The following is a 20,094-nucleotide window of genomic DNA, read 5'->3' on the forward strand; positions in this document are numbered from 1 at the left end:
CTGGCCACAGCAGGCACATAATTAGGCGCATCCCAGGGACTGGGGCGGTGTGCCATGCAGCACTCAGCCTCGCCTGTGCCCCGTGGCAGAGCCCAGCCAGGCCCTGTGCTTGGCCCTAAGGGGAGCACATGCAGCAAGTCCCCTGATGGAAGGCCTGCTCGGGCCTCTGTTTAGCCTCCCATCTGTTCAACATGTGGGTCTGGGTCTCCACATGCCCTGAGGTCACACATGCCCTGACTGGGCAGCCCAGAGGGTACAGGCTTGGCACACCCAGAGCTGTGGGACTCCCCATGGTGTAGGGAGGCTGGTCCCAGAAGCTGATGCCTTGGGGTGAGCGACCTTTTTGGGTCTCGGCCCTTGGACAGCTCCACTGCTTCCCACCCAAGCTCTTCTCTGGGTCCCTCTGGGCACCTTTGAATAAAGTATTGACTGGCAGTCTTGGTTGCTGAGACCAGGACAAGGGAGAAGTAGGACTGGACCCCCAGACAGGTGGGGGCCGAGGCCAGGGTCTGAGCACTGTTGTCCCAAGCAAGTCTTACCAGAGACCACTCTCCTGCGGCCACGGAAGGGGTGGCTCCTTGCAAAGGCTTGGATGTGTGTGTGGGGGATGGGGAGGAAGGTGGGAGGGGGTGGGGCAGGCGATGGAAGGCAGGAGGGGATGGCCAGCCCTACTGAGCCCCTGCTGAAGCTGCTGTGCCCACCTTGGCTTCCAGGTCTGATTCTCCTCCAGGAGCGAATTCCAAACCTCAAAGTCTTTTCCTTATAATAATCCATCCCACTTGGTGTGCAGAATGACATCTCACAGTGACACGGCACCTTTTGCTTCTCAAAGGACTTTTATGCTTGTCTCATTCTTCAGTCCTCACAATGACCTCATGTTACATAAGAGGAAACGGAGGCAGGGACCAGGAGATTGTGCATCTAGCAGTCAGCTAAACTGGGACCTCGGGTCCCTCCCAGCTCTGCTGTCTGTACTGCTTGCTGTAGCCTCTTGCCTCACCATGCCATGGAACTGCCTACTGGTCACTGAGAACACATAGGCACTCCCAACCGAGTTCTGCGGATGCTCAGAGAGAGGCTTTCCTCTGGTCCACTTGTCAGTGCAGTGTATACAGCAAGTGCTTAATAAGTGCTTATTGGGTTCTCCTTTTGCATGGACCACATGTGGAATGGTGAGAGGAGCCAAAGGCTCATGGTCGCTGGGTTTTTGTAAGAATTTAACCTTCATTAATCTGCAGAGTCATCCTCCAAAGTCCTAGCTGCATGGATTAATGACACCCAGGGCAACGGTGCAGCCAGGTCCGGCTGTGCATTCGACCACAGACCAAAGCTGGGCCACTGTTCTCTGGAGCCCTGAGCTGTCACACTGAGGCAGGGAGGGACCACCGGCTCGGCCACTCCTGCCCCTGCTCCCTGATCCCCTCGGCTCCTGGGAAGCAGCAGCAGGCCCCGCAGGGTCAGCAGGGGACAATAATACTGTTGCATGTAGGGGGCACTTGGCTGTGCCCAGGTCACCTCCTCATCACGGCTGTGCACTGCCATGCGGGAGGGCGGGAATCGCTTTCCTGTATTTTTCCTGAGACACCAACTCATTGCTCGAGATCACGGGAGGCCGCCAGCTCCTTGCTGGGTCCGTGCTGGACAGCCGCTGTCCGTCCGTCCTCGCGCACAACAGCAGCAGCCCCGGGGCCCGTTCACTGGCTGCCCCTCGCCCAGTCCTACAGTTTGTGAATCTGGCGGTCCACCGAGATGGAGGTGCGCAGCGTGCCCATGGAGTTGTCCGCCGGGACGGGCTCGGGCACGCAGCCCGCTTTCCCGCACGTGCCCCGGTACACCTCGCGGGACTTCTTCCGGAAGCGCTTGCCCACGATGACGTACACCAGCGGGTTGAGGCAGCTGTTGCTATAGGCCACGTAGGAGCTGATCTGCGTGATGACGTCGATGATGTGCTCGTTCCAGCAGCCCGAGAGGATGCCGAGGCGCAGCAGCGTGTCCAGGAAGGTGCTGATCTGGAAGGGCAGCCAGCACACGACGAAGAGCAGCAGCACGGCCAGGACCAGCACGGTGGCCTTCCTCTCTGTCTGGATCTCCTTGAACTTCTGCATCTCGTTGTTCCGGAGCACCTGCATGATCTGCACCGTGCAGAAGGTGATGACGCTCAGGGGCAGCAGGAAGCCCACCAAGTTCAGGAGAACATTGGTGAACACCTCCCAGGTGTGGGATGGGTAGATGATGACGCACGCGGTCACATTGTGGCCCTCCTCACTGTACCCCCTCATGGTCCGGAACACCAGCATGGGCGAACTCAGGAGCAGCGTGCACCCCCAGATCACCAGGCTGTAGAGTTTGGCCCAGCGCACCCCGCGCATCCTGCCCATGGACATGGTCTTCACCAGAGCCAGGTAGCGGTCGATGCTCACCAGCATCAGGAAGCAGATGCTGCTATACAGGTTCATGTAGATCATGGTGTTCACCACCCGGCACAGGACCTCTCCGAAGAGCCAGTCAAAGTTGTTGGCGATGGTGATGGCCCAGAAGGGCAGCCCGCAGGCCAGGATCAGGTCAGCCACCGCCAGGTTCCCCAGGTAGATTTCGGCCACCGTGCACCTGCTCTTGTGCAGGCAGAACACGCTGAGGACAAAGACGTTCTCGACCGCAGCCAGCACGAACAAGACCCAGAGGAAGGGGGCCTGGGTGGCATTGAGCCAGCCCCACCACTCGGTGTCGGGGCAGCTGCTGTCCTGGGAAAGGGTCCCGTTAAGAGCAGATTCGAGAGCTTGTGAGGTGATGTTGAGCATTTCAGTGCTGAAAGAAAGTGAAAAAGGGGCTTTTAAAACTCCAGGTCACAAGCGCAGGAAGGTGTGGGGGAGTGGGATGGTCCATCTGCCCCCCCCCCCCCCCCCCCCCCGCAGCAGGAGAATGGGCTGAACTGCTGCAGCCAGTGCCAGGAGACCCTGAGACCCCACCCTCCATCTTACAGTGCCCCTCCACACCTGGACCTAAACGGAGACCTCATTTCTTCACCTTGAAGCTCCCCCGGGGTACTTCCTGGGCCAGTGTCCATCAACAGCACTAACGTTAACCATCTGAGTGTTGGGCCGGGGGTGTCTAGAAGCTTCCACAACAGAAGGGTGCACAAGAGTTCCTCACTTATCCTGTGACCCCTCCCAAAGGAGGGGTCATTCAATTGTGTCACGGATAAGCAATTAATTAGACAAGAAAAATATCCTGCCAGACTGGGAGACTCCAGCCTGGGCATGAGACCGAGGGCCATCTGCTCACACCCTGTCTCCTGGGTAGCCTGCCTCTTCTGGAAACGGGTAGCTTCTTGTTTTCACGCCCTCCATCTGCAAAGTGTGGGGTGATCGTGGTGGGATGCATGATGGAGAGAGAAGGTGGGGTGTTGCAGACAGACAGTCCTGCTGACTTCAAATCCTGGTTTGCTTATTTATTAGCTGTGTGACTTCGGGGAAGTCGCCTCTCTGAACCTCAGTGACCTAACCACTTCTTAGGATTGTGATGGAGCTCTGAAATGATGTGCAGAAAGCTCTAAACTGCATTTGGTTCAATAAACTGGTAATTATTTTTGTCCACTTATTGAAACAACTGAGTCAAACCCCAGCCCCACTGTTTGCAGTTCTGGCTTCTGTGTGGGTGACTATTGATGGAGAGGGTCTGGAATGCTCCCCTGAAAGCTCATGTACTGGTCAGTGTGGTGGCGTTCAGGGGTGACAGCCTGGATTATGAGGCCTGTGACCTCTTCAGTGGATCAGTCCATCTGAGGGGTTCATGATTTGAACAGACTCTTGGGTGTTGACCACAGGCAGGTGCATGTGGTTTGGGGGAGTAGGTCCCCGGGGGCCATGGCCTGGGACTATATCTGGTCCTCTCTCTCTTCCTCCTTCCCAGCGGTAATGAGCCAAGCAGGAGTCCTCCCTATGCTCTTCCACCATGATGTTCCACCCACCTCGGGCCCCGAGCAGTGGAGTCAGTTGACCAGGGACTGAGACATCTGCACCCATGAGCCAAAATGAGTCTTTCCTCCTCTAAGTTGTTGTCAGGTATTTTGATAACCCAAAGGCTGAGTAATGCAGTGACCTTGTCATCAACCCACTGACTCCTCTTTCACTCAGAGACCAGGAGGGAGGCTGTGTTCTGGAAGTGTCTGCGGTGAAGACTAACCATTTCTACCTTCAGGAAAGAGGCACAGGACTTGGGCAGAAGTGGGCACCAATTCTAGCTATCTCTAGGTGCGTAGTCTTGGGAAAATTGCTTGACTCTCTCGGCTTCCATTTTTCTTCCTGGGGAGTAGCACATTATTCACCTCCCGACTTTCCCTGCGTGATGGTGGCAAGGTTCACATCCGAGAGTGGTAGTGAAGACACCCTGAAAAGTGTGCAGCACACTCAGAGAGCGGCGGGCATGTCCCTAGGGCTTGTGGTGTGTGCGTGGAGAGGAAGGGGCTCCTCCTGGGAGGCCCATGGCTGGGAGGCTCAGGAGGAGGAGCTGAGCAACCGAGTGCAGGAGAGGCTGCCCGTGGCCTCTGGGGTTTCCCAGGGAAAGCCCTGCTGCTTGTGCAGCTGGAAGCCATCTTGAGCTGGACTGGGGCCCACCCATCCAAGCTTTTATCCTGGAGGGGCTTCTGAGCACCTGCTCTGAGCTGAGCCCCGCCCTGGGACAGGGACACGAGAGGAATCCCACTCTCCCCTGGTCCCGTGAGTGTGGGGTGGAGTGGCCGGCCCAGGTACAGGATGAGGGTGGTGCAGGTGGATGAGGATGGGGAGCCAGGGGTGGGAGACGGGCAGAGCAGGCAGCGGGAGCCGCTGTCACAGAGTCGGAGAGGAGTGAGACGCTGGGGCACGTTCCGGAAGGTGGTACCGGGGGTTGGGGAGGACGGGGGGAAAGTGCGAGAGGTGAGGTTGACTAAGGGAACCGAGTGTCTGTGCTGGCTGCTGGGGAAGTGGGGCGCTGCCCCTGGAAGGAGGGGGAAGGGGAGCTGAGGGGTGTTCTGGAAAGATCCCTCTGGTGGCTTGAATAGGCCCCAAACTGTTTTGATACTGTTGCCTTCAGAAGGAGCAGCGCACTTCCCCTCCCCGTGGATATGGGCGGGGCGTGGCGCCTTGCTTCTGACCAACGGTGGCAGTGGCGGTGTCCTCAGGAGTAGGTCATAAAATGTGCTGCGGCTTCCTTCTTGGCCTCTTGGATTGCTTGATCTGGGGAACGCAGCCACCATGTGGGGAGGACACCCAGGTGGCCACAACCAAGGAACCGAGCAGGACCCCCTGGCGGTGGGTCCCCGGGCCCCAGAAGGGCCCAGTTGCTTCTGCTCCCTGAGCTTTGCATCCTCGCAGCTGAGGCTCCGGACACCAGGCCACAGGGACGAGCTCCCCAGCGCAGCTTCTAGTCCTGACCCCAAGCAGGAGGCTCCTCTCCAGTCTTCTGAAGCTAAGACCTCCCGTGGCTACTCCCTTAGTCGGCGTGTGGCCCCATTTCTGCAGCTATAGAACACCCGGGGCCTCGGTGCCCCAGACCCGGGCACTTGGTGTGTCGCTAGAGACTGAAATACAACGCTGGGCAATGTCCTGGCTTCTCAGCTGGACACGGGGAGAGCCAGCGGGCTGGCACCCTGGCCCACAGCTCGTCCTGAGAAGCTGCAGGATCAGCTGTGGGTGGGGTGTCGGGAGCCTGGGACCAAGTTGGCCCTCTGGAAGGCTGCACCTGCCACAGAAGGGGACGCCGGGTGGCCTTGCGTTCAAGGTTGGACGCTCTGACCTTCGTTTCCAAGTTTGCCTGGGAGGTCTCGCATGTGACAACCAGGAGCATGCCCCGTGGCCCTCCCACCGTCCCCTGCAGCAGCCCACTCCCCCACCTGCCTGCAGGGATCAGGACACTCGACCACTCTTGGCTTTGGACTCAACGTTGTCTGCTCCTTGGCTGTTGTCCGGGCCTGAGGACCCAGGGCCTGGCTCTCTGGGGAGCGCTCAGGCTGTCTAAGCAGCACAAGGAGAAGCCCCTGCACTCACCTGAGGGAGGCTGTGGTGGGCATGGGGTCCTCATGCACAGAGAGCAGCACTGGTCTCTTCCAGGTGGAGAACATCTGGACTCAGAGCAGGACGAGGGCGAGGCCCGGCCTGGACTGGAGGAAAGAGAGGAGAAGGTTAGGGGGCGGGGCCGTCGGGGACCATAAGTACATTCATTCCCCACCAGGGAGGGAGAGAGGGTGCGGAGGCCGGTACCTCGCACATGCCGATGAGGTGCTCGCTGCACGCTGGGTGCTGGGCACGTAATGGCGAGATGAGTTCTGAAGCCAGAGGGTACCCAGATGGTCACCAGTGATGCCCACTGATCTGTGTGCTAAGAGATCAGACGCAAGGTCCTGTGATAGTGATATGGTTTGTGTCCCCGGGCATTTTAGTATTGCAAGATGGGTCCCTAGGGGGGTGATGTTGAAGGTGGTGGCTGAGTACAAGGTAATTTGGCCACTGGAGGCACTGTCCCCCAGAAGACCCCAGTTGGTTGTCTGAGAGGGCTGTTGTACAGAGCAAGACTGGCCTCCCCTCCTCTGGCTTCCTGTCTGGCCATGTGATCTCTCCCTCTCACGGGCACTCCCACTGTGATGTCATCTGCCAAGAGGCCCTCAACAGAGCTGGTTCCACGCTTTTTGCACTTTTTGGCCTCCCAATCTGTGAGGTAAATAAACCTCTTTTCTTTGTAAGTATACAGCCTCAGGTGTTTTGTTATAGAAATGAAGAGTGAGTGGATACTGATGTTGAAACCTGAGCATGAGCAGGAGTAGGAGGGTGAAAGGTCATGGTAGAGGAAGGAGGAGCAGGTGCAAAGGCCCTGAGTCAGGGGGACTGGAGGTCTTAGGCTCTGGAGGCTGCTAGGACAGGGGACCATAGGGGCCAAGTAGACATGTGGAGTGTGGCTAGCCAGTGTCCATTAACCTAGGCATGGGGTGATGGAGAGGGAGGAGGATGGATTCCAGTGGGGTTCAGAGAGTAGAGCTGATGTGCTGGTCCCAGGTTGGACACAGAACGGTTGGGGCTGAGGGGTGGTCAGGATGCTCCCCAGGTGCTCTGCCTTCTACAGAGCAGAAGAGCAGGGAGGGCAGACCTGCAGGGGGACCGTGCATTTGGACTGCGGAGAGTGAGGTTCTTCTGAGACTTGCAGCTGGGGAGGGAGAAGCTGTGGCCCAGGGGTGGCCGGAGCTGCCGGAGGTCTGAGCGGCAGAGCCGGACGGAGGTGAGTTAGATGGGCCTTGGGGGCTGCGAGACGAATAGGAGACGGCCTGGATGAGGGTCCTCGGTCCCTTCTGGTGTTGGCAACACAAGACTCCCCTGTTCTGGGTGGCCCTGGTGGAGAGGTGTCTGCCCTCCTATCTGTGCTCGCCACGCCCACCCCGGGGGCCCGGTGCCTGCTGCACACCTGCCCTGCCCCGAGGAGCCGGGTGCAGGAAGGTGCGGATGTTCTGCATCCTACTGCTGGGGCGGCAGGTGGGGCTTAAACCCCTGGCTCCACACTTAGCATTCTCTGCAGGCTCCCAGGGGACCTGGGACTCCTGCCTAACACGCATGAAGAGCTGTGGGCACATGCAGTTGTGTGTGGGTGTGTGCATGGGTGTGCCCAGGTGTGCATGGGTGTGCCTCGGATCTGCCCTGTGTCAGCTTCCAGCTGCTCAGAAACACGGGGTCTAGATGGACCCCGGGCACTGCCCTTCTGGAAGCCTGGCTCTCCTCATTTAGCTGCAGGACATGGTGATCAGGGAGCAGACGGCCCAGGGAAGTCACTCAGAAGACGACAAGGCTGAGTCAGTCAGTAGGGCGCCCAGGGCAGGTGTTCAGTTAACACCCAGAAGAGATTCATGGACCTGGGGCCTCAGCAGAGCCAAGGCCAGGACCCGGAACTTGCCAGGGACGCAGCGAGCAGAGTCCCTCTGATCCTTTGGTGGTGGGGGGTCTGGGGAGGGAAGAAAGACCTCGTGACTGGTTTTCTGAGGGGGCCTTTCCTGGCTCACGGAGAGAAAATCCACCTGCGGGCCAGAGGTCATGTTTGAATCACTTATTTTGAAAACATTTCAAGGATAACTGAGCGCCCACCACTCACTTGCTGGCTGGCCAGCAGGGAGGAGGGAGGACAAGCCTCCCCTGCCCCTTGGGCTGGCTGTCCAGCTGAGCTGTGCAGCAGGGGACCTTAGCCTCCCTGCCTGGCCTGCGATTCCCACCCAGAGAAGGACAGCCGCGAGTTAGCTCTGCGGTGCCTCCCCCCTGGGGAGATGTCCATGTTTCCGGTGACCTCAGTCTGGGGGTCCCAGATCTGGCCAAGCCAGCCCAACTGAACCTCATCACTGCTCAGGCTGTAACACAGCGCTCGTTTCAAAACAGAGTCTAGGACGTTCCCAGTGCCCAGAGCTCAGGGGACTTAAGCTCAGGGGACAAGAGAATCTGGGAGCCTGGGTCCCCGCTGGCTCTGTCCATCTGCTCTGGAGGTGGGACTTGGGCAGGGGGCTGTGTGTTCTGCTCCAGGTCCCCTCCGGCTCTCCCCCTGGACCCCTGCCTCTGGAGCCCCATGGGGACAACTCCACGGCTCCTTGCCATCTGGGTTCTCTGGGTTTGGCCCGTGGAGGCCCAGGCAGGAGGCTGAGGGAGGGCGGAGAGTGAAGATGGGCTTCCTGGGCGCTCTCCCTTTTGTCCCCTGTCACAATGTGTGCCCATATTTTGGGGTTTCATATTAGAGCTAGGCCCTCAGGGACTGGACTGGAGTCCATTGTGTCCACTGGGGGCCCTGCTCTCCAGAGGGGAGGGGCAGGGAGCTCAGCCGTGTGTCCCCAGCCCGAGGCACAGGGGAGGCACCTCCTGTCGGACTCCCCTGGGCCTCTGTTCACCTTCACCTTCCTGAAGGTGCTGTCCCTCTCTGGGGACCTGACTAACACGTCCTGGGATGGTGAGGTCAGCTGTGAGGCAGGGGGGAGGAGCGTGGCGCAGGGCGTAGGCAGGTGGGGTCAGGAGCGGCCCTCGGTGATCTGGAGTGAGTCCCCTATCTCTGTGGGCCTGGGTTTCCCCCTGAGCAGAGCCGGGAGGGTGGACATCAGCCCTCTCAGATGCAGACCTCCATGACCGGGCTGGGGCCTGTGGACAGGAGCGGACTCTAGCGGATGCTTCAAGGGGACCTCCCACCTTCTGACCCGCCGTCCTCTCTCCCTCCGCCAGGAACACTGTGCACATAGTTCCCTGGTTAGTCACCGAGCCCGGGGCTGGGTGCTGTCGGGGTGAATTCCACGTTAGTCTCAGAGGGAGTCTGTTTGCTTTCCCAGGAGCCCAGGTCTCAGGGCCTTGGAGGCTGGGCCTCCCCCAGACACAGGGCGTCACCATCTCCAGCACCAGGCTTTGCATGGACCCCCAACCTGGGGCAGGGATGGGGTTCAGGGAGCCGGGGAGCTGCAGGTGCTGGGAGGACGCGCTGAGGCCAGAGCAGCCAGAGGCCTTCCGTGACAGGGTCCCTGTGCCCGCGCAGCTCTGTGGCATGCGGCTACAGGATCTGCAGGCCCCGTCTCCAGTGTGCACCCAGCTCCTCCGCCCGCCTCTCTCCTTGGAGCTCAGCGTCAACCCCTCCCGCTCCTGGAGCTCACGGGGGGGTAAATGTCTCTGCTTCTCCGTGAGCTGCCTTTTGTGACAGGGGCCTCGGCCAGAACTGAGGAGGGCAGAGGGAAAAGGTCCTTTTGTCCCCCGGTACAAATACACATGCCGGTATTTGGGGGTTTCATGTAGGAGCTGGGAAGTATTTTCCAGGCGGGGGGTAGACTGGCGGGTAATGACCTGAGTCCTCCTTCTCACTAGGCAGGGAGAAAGGCTCAGCCTCGTGCCCCGTGTCTTCAATGCCTCTCTAGGATTCAGAAGCTCCCTGCTCTGGACATGCCCCCTAAGGCTCATGCACTGAAACCTTAGTTACTCACTCTGCTTGCCCGTCTGCTTTCTGTCAGGAGTTGAGCAGCCTTTGTGGTCCCACAGCCTCGGACTTCCATCCTCCTGAGCCAAACTGGACCTTTTTTTCCTTCATAAATTTCTCAGTCTCAGGTGTTCTGTCATAGCAACAGAAAACAGATAGAGACATTCCCTGTTTAACAGGGAGAGCAGGCTCTGCTGTGGCTCACCGCCCCCCCCCCCCCCCCCAATCTAGTCATACTTTAATAAAGGTGTCTATATTTTTATAAATAACTCCTTTTAAATGACAAATTAAACTCATTTTCTCTTTAGGTTGGTGATATGAGCTTACAGTTGGAAAATAAGCCAGTAGTAAAGTTATACCTGTGCAGGTGCCGTAGATATGGCAGAACGGAATGGTCAAGTGTGGAAGTGTCTGGCGGTGTCTGGCTGGACACGTGCAGACAAGTGTGTGTGTGGGGGGCAGCCTGGCAGTTTGGGGGATGGACTGGAACCAGGCCTTGGACTGAGTCCTCCTCCAGGGGCAGGCTGTGTGACCTCGTTGTGCCTGATGGGGCTTGGTATAAAAGTATCCTGATCCTCCCCCCTCGGGCTGCTGTGGGGAGCAGATGAGTCAATGCAGGTCAAGGCAGGGAGCGGAGGTCAGAGTCCTTCCCAGACCGAGGCACCCCCATGAGAAGGCCACTCCAGGGGCCAGGACGTAACGCAGCCTGCTCTCCGGCTCACACTGACTTCACATATGGAGGGAGAACAGGTGTTTCTGAGATGCCCAGCCGCCCACCCAGGGGAGGCTTTGAGGAGGTGGAGCTGTGTGTGTGTGTGTGTGTGTGTGTGTGTGTGTGTCCCAGCATAGCCAGTCTCGGAGGGGAGCACCCTGCCTCCTGCATCGCCCCACCCTCCCTGCTCCCCACGCCGGCTGCTGTGGTCAGCACACCCCCATCTCTTGGACATTTGCTCAGGGCACCCAGCAAGCTGGAGTCAAGGCCAAAGCTAGAAAGGAGGGGCGTCTCCTGAGCTCTGCCCTGACACCCACGCCTTCCCCCACGTCCTGATTCACAGGGTCAGGGTGCTGTTCACGGAGCAGCACTGGGTGAACGTCTGGCGGCAGCTCACACGGGGAAGGGCCAGCGCCGCCTCATGAACCTCCCGGGCAGGGAGGCGTGGCCCCGAGCCCTGGAGGCTCATCTCCGCAGAGGGGAAGCAGCCTGTGGGGCAGGTGGTGGGAAGCCACCCTCCAATCGTGGGCCTCCCAAGAGCCGGCCCCGAAAGTGGGATCAGTCCTGGGCACAGGCACAGGGGCCCTCCTGGCATTTGGACACTTCATGGGCCAGAATGTTCTGGAAACACTTTGAAGGGACAGGAGAACCTTGAGGGCAGAGCCCTCTCCATCCGGCTGTCTGCAGGGGAGGGGAGGCTGGCGGAGTCCTTCTTTTCCTGTTCACTGCGGCTCTTCCGGTCAGCGCCTTTTGTTTCTTTGCCCCGCGTTGGATTTCATATTTTGTTAAAAACTCTTTTCTTTTTTTTTGAGACAGGATCTTGCTAAATTGCCGAGGGTCTCACTCAGTTGCCCAGGCTGCCTTCAAATTTGAGATCCTCCTGCCTCAGCCTCCTGAGTCACAAGGATTCCAGGCTTGTGCAGTTTTAATAAATGACAGATTTCTTCTGACATTCTAGGGCTCCTTTCCCCTAAAGGAAGAGTCCCCTTTCTGACCAGCAGGACTCAGGTCTTCGTGATGTCCGTTGCCTCAGGGCACTGTGTTCCTGGAGCTCAGAAGACGGACCCCACAGACTGTGCTTGATGCGTGGAGGCCTCAGACCTCCCTAGAATCAAGGTCCCCGTGACCTTCCCTCGGTTCTTTCCCTCTCAGAGCAGAGAGCGCAGTCCTTCAAGGTCCCCTTGTCTACCTGACCAGCGCTGTCAAAAGAGGGACACAATTGCCTTCAGTCTTATTATTGAAAAGTCATGAACCACAGAAGCCCAAAGCCTTTATCCTAGGAAGAAAGACGGGGTCCGTCGACGCACCTGGGCAGACTTTTCCACGCACCGTTGACCCCCATTTCAGTCCCACAGAGACTCACATAATCCATTATCTGTCCTGTGGGCCCCGAGGACTCTGTCCCAGCCCAAGTCCACGAGGTGCCCCTAAAACCCACTTACTCTTCCCTTGAAAACTCCCTACCTCCCTCATGGTCTGTCCTCCCTGAAGAAAACCGCGGTCTCCTTTGCTGAGCCCCGTGGAGCTGGTGTTTAATTGCACTACGCTGTTTCCTCTGTGCGCATAACAAATCCGAGAGTCTTGTCTCCAACTTAAAAAAAATTAAGACAGAAAGAAAAAGTCCCCTGGGCAGGCTTCCTCCCGGGCTCCCGTGGCTGACAGGTGGCTGGGATGCTCCTGTGCCGGCTTCCCACCACAGGAGGCCCCTCAGCCCAGATCTTCCCAGCCGACTTTGGTTGGGTTTGAGCTGCGTGAGGCAGGAAGGCTGCTGAGGAGCAGCCATGTGTGTGTCCAGGGCCTGGGTTCAAGGGGAAGCTTGGCCACTCACTGGGTGTGGCCTGGGAGAATTCCCATCATCCCTGGGCCTCTGGGCTCCTTCCCATGTGCCCATGAAGGTGACAGAGCAAGGGCCACATGCCTGGAGGTGTCCCAGGCCTGGGAGGACAAGGGTGCTGCGGTTTCGTGACGGAGCCCCACACCTGTCAGACTCCTAGCTCCAGCACTGACCAGCTGGAGGTGGCCTTGGACAAGTGGTCACCTCCCCAGAGCCTGGCTTCCTTCATCTGCCATCTGGGGTGTCCTTGTACTACTCGGAGAGGCTGCGAGGACGCTAATGATCGTGGGCGCTTGGGACAGCGCTTGGCACCCTTAGCTGCTGCACAAATTCCAGCTCCCCCTCCTCTGCCTGGGGTCTCGGCAAACAGTGCTGCCGGGGGCGAGGGCTCTGTGCTGCAAGACGGATGACCCCCCACTTCCCTTTCCTTCACACAGGGTCAACGGAGGCCCAGAGAGGTGGGGAGATGTCTCGAGCCCCCAGCAAGGATGCGACAGCCTGGGGCAAGAGCCACGGTGTGCCTGCTCCTGCTCATGGGTCTGGGTCCGGGCCATCTTACTGGAGTCCTCCTCCTTCTTCCACCCTTGGAAGTTTCCCTGGTGCGGGGAGCTCCTGGGCACAGCACGACAGACCGGCTTCTACCAGGACACACCCGGTCCGTGGCTGAGCTTCACCTTGCACCCAGGTCGCGGAATCCCAGTTCCCAGCCCCCTGTTCTGGTCAGCCTCCCCCAGCGGCGCCCTCCCAGGGAGTAAGTGGAGCTGAGCGTCTGCACCAAAGCCCTGTCCCGGCCCACGCAGAGGTGCTGGGGGACACGCCCAGCGCGGAGAGCAGATGCCTTTGCACAGAGATAGAGACACCCTCTTCCCTTGGCCGGAGATTCCCGTTTCCTAGCATGGGCAGTTCAGTCACAATGAGAGGAAACAGGAGGAAAGGCTTTGCCACGCGGGAAAGGCCTCGGGAGGGAACTGCCCCTGCACGTGGCTCCCTGGGACAGCCCAGGCCAGGAGGGGAGCTGTGGTCAGTGCGCCCAGAAGGCTCTTTCTCCCTCCATCTCTCCAGCCCAGGAAGGTCCCCAGTGTCTGGAGGGTGGCACAGCTCTGCTGGGCAGGAGAGAGATGAGCTGTCCAGGGGCTGTCCAGGGGCTGGCCATTCTGTCCGCTGGCCGCTGGCCCGACTCCTCCCCCACATGCGGGCATGCGCCCGCCCTGCTTGCCACGCAGCCCAGTTTACAAAACTAGAAAGGAAGACACAATAAACAGAACCCGAGCTAGCCAGGGGGAGAGAGCCCGGGGTCACGGAGCGGCTTTGGCCCTGAGGAAGGAGCAGGCAGGAGGAGCTGGGGAGACCGAACTTGGGGCAGGGAGTTTTGTCCCTTCCTGAATACCGTAGTTTGTGGGCCTCAGTCTCCCCACAGCACCCCTGGGCAGGACCAAAGGAATGAGGGCACCCGGCAGCATCCTAGCGCCAAGGCCACCTCCTCGAGAAGCCCCCCCTGCCCTCCGGCCAGCAGCGAGCCCTCTTTTTCTAGGACTCTGCAGCAGAGAGGTGGGAGGAGATGGCCTGGGGGCAGAGCCCAGGGACCAGCTGGGCCCTGGGGAACTTCACCATCTCTGGGCCTCTGTGGCCTCGCTGGGAGGATGCAGGGTTGTAGAGGATTCTGGGGACCTGGGGACAGCCACTTCCCTAAAGAAGAGGACGCCTTGAGCTCCCCACCCTGAGCCGCATGCGGAGGGAATGGGATCAGGGCAGAGTTCCTGAGGCTCCAAAGGTCCCCATGGAGACAGTGCGGAGCAGGCTCAGCGACCTCCCCATCTGCGGACACGGCACAGAGGGCAGGTCCCTCGTGGCCTGCCCGTGGACTCACGTCAAAGCCGTGTGACCTCTCTCTGCTGCTCACTTCTGCTGTGGGACTCTGGCACCCCTTGGAGCCCAGGGAGGCAACCTTGAGATTCCAGAGCTCTGTGTCCTGCCAATGTTGACTCTTTCTGGAAAGGAGGGGGGCGTGTTCTGGGAGCTGATTGACAGCAGTGGGCCCCGCCCCTCAGGACCTGGGGCGCACGGAAGACAGCAATAGCACAGCCAGCTCGGGGCTCCTGGCCTGCCCTCGGGGCCCACAGACCTGGCGGGCGGCTGGGCTTTGCCTCCACGTGCTGGATTGAAGGTGACTTGGCCTCCCGAGGAAGCGGGGAAGGCCTCCCGGTGCAGGGTACAGTGGGGCAAAGGTGACAGACCCCAAAATGCAGTTTGAACCGGGCGGGCTGTGCCAGATCCCCAGGAGCTGGGGTGTCTCTCTCTCTTTTGGGCCACTGGGGTGGTGGAGGGATGCTTTATCACCGAGCTACATCCCCAGCCCTTCCAGGTTTTTTTTTTTAATTTTTATTTTTTATTTTGAGACAGTCTCGCTAAGTTGCCCAGGTGGGCCTCAAACTTACAATCCTCCCGCCTCAGCCTCCTGAGTCCCAGGGTTTTAGGTGTGCGCCCCTGCACCCAGCTCCAGTTTGTTCTAAAAAACTTTCCATGATAGAGAAACTTGAATACACCCACAGGTAGGTAGACGAGCGTCCTGACTCTCCACAGACCTATCGCTAATGCACAGCTGGCCCGTCTTTGCCTGAACCCCACGGTGCCCCGCCCTCCCGGCCTGACGCAGATCCTGCACGTCTGTCTGTCAGTCAATCTGTAAATATTTCAGCAAACATCTCCAAAAGCCCAGACTCTTGGTACAGAAAGCAAAGCCACAGGAGCATGGTCACACCTAAAGCCACCTGACAAGCCCCCCTGGCTGCTGCCCCTGCCCTCTGTTGTATTTCCAGTCGTCTCATAGATGTCACCTTATTTTTACCCACAGCCGGTTTTCCTGGATCAGAATCTGACTTGGGGCTGCTCGATGCCTCTCTGGGGCTTCTTTCCTCTCCTGGTTCTGTGGCCATCTGATCCCAGTGCCCAGTGCCCAGGGCGTCGCTGTCCAGTAGAAATGGAATGTGAGCCACAGAAGTGATTTTGATTTCCTATCAGCCTCGTTTAAAACAAAGGAAGAGGACTCAGGTGAAATTGATTCTGATACTATAATTGATTTAACCAAATATGTTGGCTGTGGTTTGGCCATGGTGGACCCCCAGGGTCATGTGCTGCGAGCTTCATCCCCAGCATGGAAGGGGGTGGAAGTTTAAGAGGTGGGGCTAGAGGGCGGTGGCAAGGTCATGGTGCCTCTGCCTTCACCAATGGATTGATGCTGTCTCTCGGGAGGGGGTCAGGTCTCTTGGGACTGGTTTAGTTCCCTGAGAGTGGGTTGTTACAGCTAGTGAGCCTGGCACCCTCTGGTGTTTGCTTCCTGCTTGCACGTGTGTCCCTCTGCACAGGACGCATTACAGGACCCTGGCGCCATGCTGCTTGGATCCTCTAGCCACCAGAATAGAGAGCCAAATAACCTCTTTTCTTTGTAAGTTACTTGTCCTCGGGTGCTTTGTTACAGTAAGATGAAATGGACAAAGACAAGATCTAATACATTACTGTTTCATCATGTCGTGAATGTAAAAAGTCTTTAATGAGCTTCTTTAAGAATGTTTTTCCTGCTGACTCTTAGACATGGATGGGCATTTTGTAAATCATAACCTATCTCAATTTGGGCTAGCCACATTTCAAGTGCTCAGTAGCCTCTCCTGGCCAGTGGCTACCATATTAGGCAGGGTAGATCTAGAATTTGATTACAGAATTTGACGTTCAGAGCTTGTGGTTTGTGGGACCGGATGTAATAAAAAATATATATTTGGTCCTTGATCTTGGTTCCAGATACAGAGCTTGGAAATCCCTTGGAATTTCCCGGGTGACAAAAGTCATCTTTTGGTGTAGGAGATGACTCTCAGTGGGCACAGCCATGGGCTGGTGGTGGCCAGCTTTAGGATGGGGGCTGGTCACCAGAAAGGTCAAGTGTGATCCAGCTTCAAGCTTTCAGCCTCACCCCCACTTTCCAGGAAGGAGAAGGGCTGCCACAGGATGAAGCCTCCCTGGATCCCCTAAAAGGCAGGGTTGGGGGGTGTGTGGGGGAGAACACGCAGGGGGCCGGGAGCCGCCTGTCCAGAGGCCCCCGCCTCTCTCCCCTGTTCCCGAGCGGGTCCTGCTTAATCCGTCTATAGTGTAGGTCACCGTGTCCCTGACCCGTGAGCCGTCCTAGCACGTCACCAAACCTGAGGGAGGGATGGCGGGAACCTTTGTTTACAGCTAGCCGGTCAACAGTGCAGGTCACCACCCGGGACTGGCATCTCATGTCACAGCAGTGGTGTGGCACTGAGCCCTCCCTGGGGTCTGTGCTAACTCCAGGTAGCTATGTCAGAAGCGAGCCCCCCACATCTCCAGGGTCCTTGCCCTGTCGGGGTCCGCAGGGCCATCGTGGTGCTCCTCGTCCCTACCCCAGCCTTCCCTCTCCACACACTCAGGATGCTCCATTCTCCACGAGCACTCTGCACCAAGCACTCAAACTCCAAAGACAATCCCTCCTCCTCCAGGAAGCCCCCAGGATTGCCAAGCTGCTGCAGCGCCTCCCGAAGGACGTCAGAGCTCCAGAGGACTCTGGGCCTCACCCCAACTGTACGGGGCCACGGTCCCTAGGGAATATTTGTGAGCGTCCACTGGGGTCTCCTGAGTCCTCACTGTGGACAGCATGGGGGGTGCTGACAATGACCCTGGGGCTGACAGGTGGCCCCAGCACCTGCACAGCATTTCTCTGTTCCCATCTCATCCATTCCACAGCTTTGTGAGGGCCCCTCTGCCAGCTTCCAGGACGTGACAGTAGCACCGTCCTTGATGGCCAGGCGGTATTCTAAGCACCGTCCCCGGAACAGTCCCTGCAATCCACCCTGCCTCGGTGTGTGGGGGGGGGACTACTGCCATCTTTCCACCTCCATCTTTCAGTTGAGAACGAGGGAGGCACAGAGTGGCCCAGCAGCTTGTCCAGAGTCACACAGCCAGTGGCTGGTGGCTCCGTGCTCCTCACCGCGCTGTTTCTCGGAATTGTGTGACTATAGGATGAATGACAGCTGGCACTGCCCTTAGGGATCTCCCAGGTGCCAGGGATGCGGGCCCAAAGGTGGGGGCACGGGAGCCTTCCTGGGGCAGGTGACTGCCCACCGCCCTGAGCTGTCCGCGCACTGCTGGCCTCCTCTGTGATGTAAGACCCTTGCTCTGGCTGCCCGCTAGGCCCTGTGCACACGGCCATGGTGTGACGGTGTGCGGTGTGCTTGGTGACGGTGGCCCAGCAGAGGGTGCTGGCTGAATCTGGAGGCAGGAACAAGGGACCTTCAGGGATGGGGGACAGACAGAAAGGCATCCTCTGTCCCCCGGCCTCTGCTTCTCCGAAGCACAGATCCGCCACTTCCTCCCGTTTCTGCCTTTGGTAACTAGTTGAGGAATCAGCCGGGGGTTTGTCTTGTCACTGTGTGGATAAGCTCGGGCTCGAGAAGGTCCCCAGCTGCTAAGGGGACGAATTCTCCTCTCGTTCCCCTTGGGACCCACTGTCACGCCCTGGCACGGGAGACTCCTGATGGACACCTTCTCTGTAAACATCCTGGTTTCCTCCTGACCTGCCCAGGACCACGGCTCTCAGGGGGACAGTGAGTGGAGAACCTGGTCCTTGACCTACCGCTCCGCCCTCTGTGGAGTGGGGGCGGGGCGGTGCTGGTCAGTGGTCAGCAGCTGGCTCTCTGGGGGGAGGGGCCTGAATTGTGGCATTTGAGATTCCCTGGTGTCAACGCCCCCACCATTGCCAGCTTCAAGTCCAACGTACCCACTGGCTCTAAGCCTGTTAGGCCTCAACACACGAAGTCACAGAACCTACTCCCTGTCCCCTCCTCCAACAGCTCCAGGATTAGGTCACCTCCTCCAGGTCCTTCCTGGACCCAGCGTGGTGCCCAGCCCCAGTGCTCCTGTCATAGCTCTGACACTGTCCATCTCAACAGTCCATTTAACCGTCTCTCCCTGACCGCCTGGAGCCCCAGGAAGGCCCCCAATGGTCACCCTTCCTCCCCACTGTAGCCCCTTACTACTGGCCTGGCCCAGGCTGGGAAATGTGTGTGGAAAGGACAAATTATAATGACAGTAGCGGGTGCAGTGGCGCACCCCTGTAATCCCAGCAGCTCCGGAGGCTGAGACAGGAGGATGACAAGTTCAAAGCCAGCCTCAGCAAAAAGCGAAGTGCTAAGCAACTCAGCGAGACCCTGTCTCTAAGTAAAATACGTTGGCAGCAAACGCGTCTGCCGTCTCCACGCCGTCTCCACAGGTCAGCCCGGTTCTACACACATAAGATATGAACTCACCAGCCCTGAGATGGGCCTGAGGTAGGAGTTGAGGCCGGGGAGGACACTGTGCCTCAGCCTGTCAGTGCAGAGACTGTCTGGGACGCTGCTCAGATGCTCCCAGGCACAGACTTGGGCCTCCCTTGTCCTGAAAGACGCAGGGCGGAATCTTGTCCTCACTTTTTCCCCCTTTGGTACCAGGGATTGAACTCAGGGGTGCCTGACCACTGAGCCACACCCCAGCCCTTATTTTCTATTTTCTATTTTGAGACAGGGTCTCGCTATGTCCTTAAGTTGCTGAGGCTGGCTTTGAACTTGAGATCCTCCTGCCTCAGCCTCCCGAGCTCCGGGGATTGCAGCTGTGCACCACCGCGCCGGCTTGGCCTCACCTTTATAAACAACAAAACAGGCCCAGAGTCCAGTGGGGGCTTGGTAAAGCTTGGGGCTAAGTGCAGGGCTGTGGCGGGATCAGTACTCGGGGTGATCCGCGAGGAGCCACTGCAAACCTCAAGTACCCCAGGCATGCCAAGTACCCCTGGGCTTTCAAGTGGGAAGAGCCCCGGCATCTAGAGTTCTGGTCCAACCCTCGTTTAGCAGACGAGGGAACTAGGACTCTGAGAGGAAGGCGTCCTGTCCTGAGTAACAGGCGACATCCCAGGCCTGCCCGCTGCCCCTCCCCAATCCCACGGTGACATCCTGGTGCTGGCACCGCCCTTTACAGTTTGTAGCACAGGGGTCTGCATGTCAGTTTCCCCCGATCTGCTCGACTGTCCTGTGGGGGACTTCTAATGCCCATTTTACAGACCAGGGGCTGAGGCTCCGTGAAGGGACATGATTCATTCCCGGTCACGGACCCCAACAGGGAGCCAGCGCCCACTCGGGACTCTGTGCTACGGGTGCCTCTGAGCTGGTGGCTGTCCTCTCCAGGCTCAGTTTCCCCAGATGGGGCAGATTGTCTTGCAAGGTCCTGCCAGTGGTGACGGTTTGTGATTTCCAGTGACTCTGTCACTCTATGTCCTCGTCACGGGCACGAGCTCGTGCACACAGACACAGATGCACCCAGGCTTCTCTTTTCCTTACGCCCGTCTTGACTGACACACTGTTGGTCCCCTGAGCACTGAACAGGGACTCTGCGTGTCCTTGTCCTCGTCCTGGAACAGCACAGCTGCTTATTGAGTGTTTGCTGAACTGAGTTGCTTTGGGCAGTGGGGAGTTCCCTGTCACTGGAGGCAATCAAGTAAACTCAGCAACGTTTCTGATATGCCCAGGTTCCTTAAACTGCAGATCCCAGTCCTAGGACCATGGAAGACTGC

General features: G+C 58.6%; 1 protein-coding gene across 1 annotated transcript in view; it reads right to left on the reverse strand.

Moving 5' to 3' along the window:
* Nucleotides 1-227: 227 nt before the first annotated feature.
* Bdkrb2 (bradykinin receptor B2) overlaps nt 228-20,094 on the reverse strand; it is a 30,376-nt gene continuing 10,509 nt past the window's right edge. Inside the window, exons 2-4 of the mRNA XM_027950915.3 lie at nt 9,953-10,078; nt 6,024-6,136; nt 228-2,805 (exon numbers count right to left, since the gene is read on the reverse strand). Of these exons, the coding sequence (XP_027806716.1) occupies nt 1,719-2,805; nt 6,024-6,097 (1,161 nt within the window). The 5' untranslated portion in view covers nt 6,098-6,136; nt 9,953-10,078 and the 3' untranslated portion in view covers nt 228-1,718. The remainder of the gene's footprint in view (nt 2,806-6,023; nt 6,137-9,952; nt 10,079-20,094) is intronic.

The sequence above is a fragment of the Marmota flaviventris genome, chromosome 2, assembly GCF_047511675.1.
Source record: "Marmota flaviventris isolate mMarFla1 chromosome 2, mMarFla1.hap1, whole genome shotgun sequence".
Lineage (NCBI taxonomy): Eukaryota > Metazoa > Chordata > Mammalia > Rodentia > Sciuridae > Marmota > Marmota flaviventris.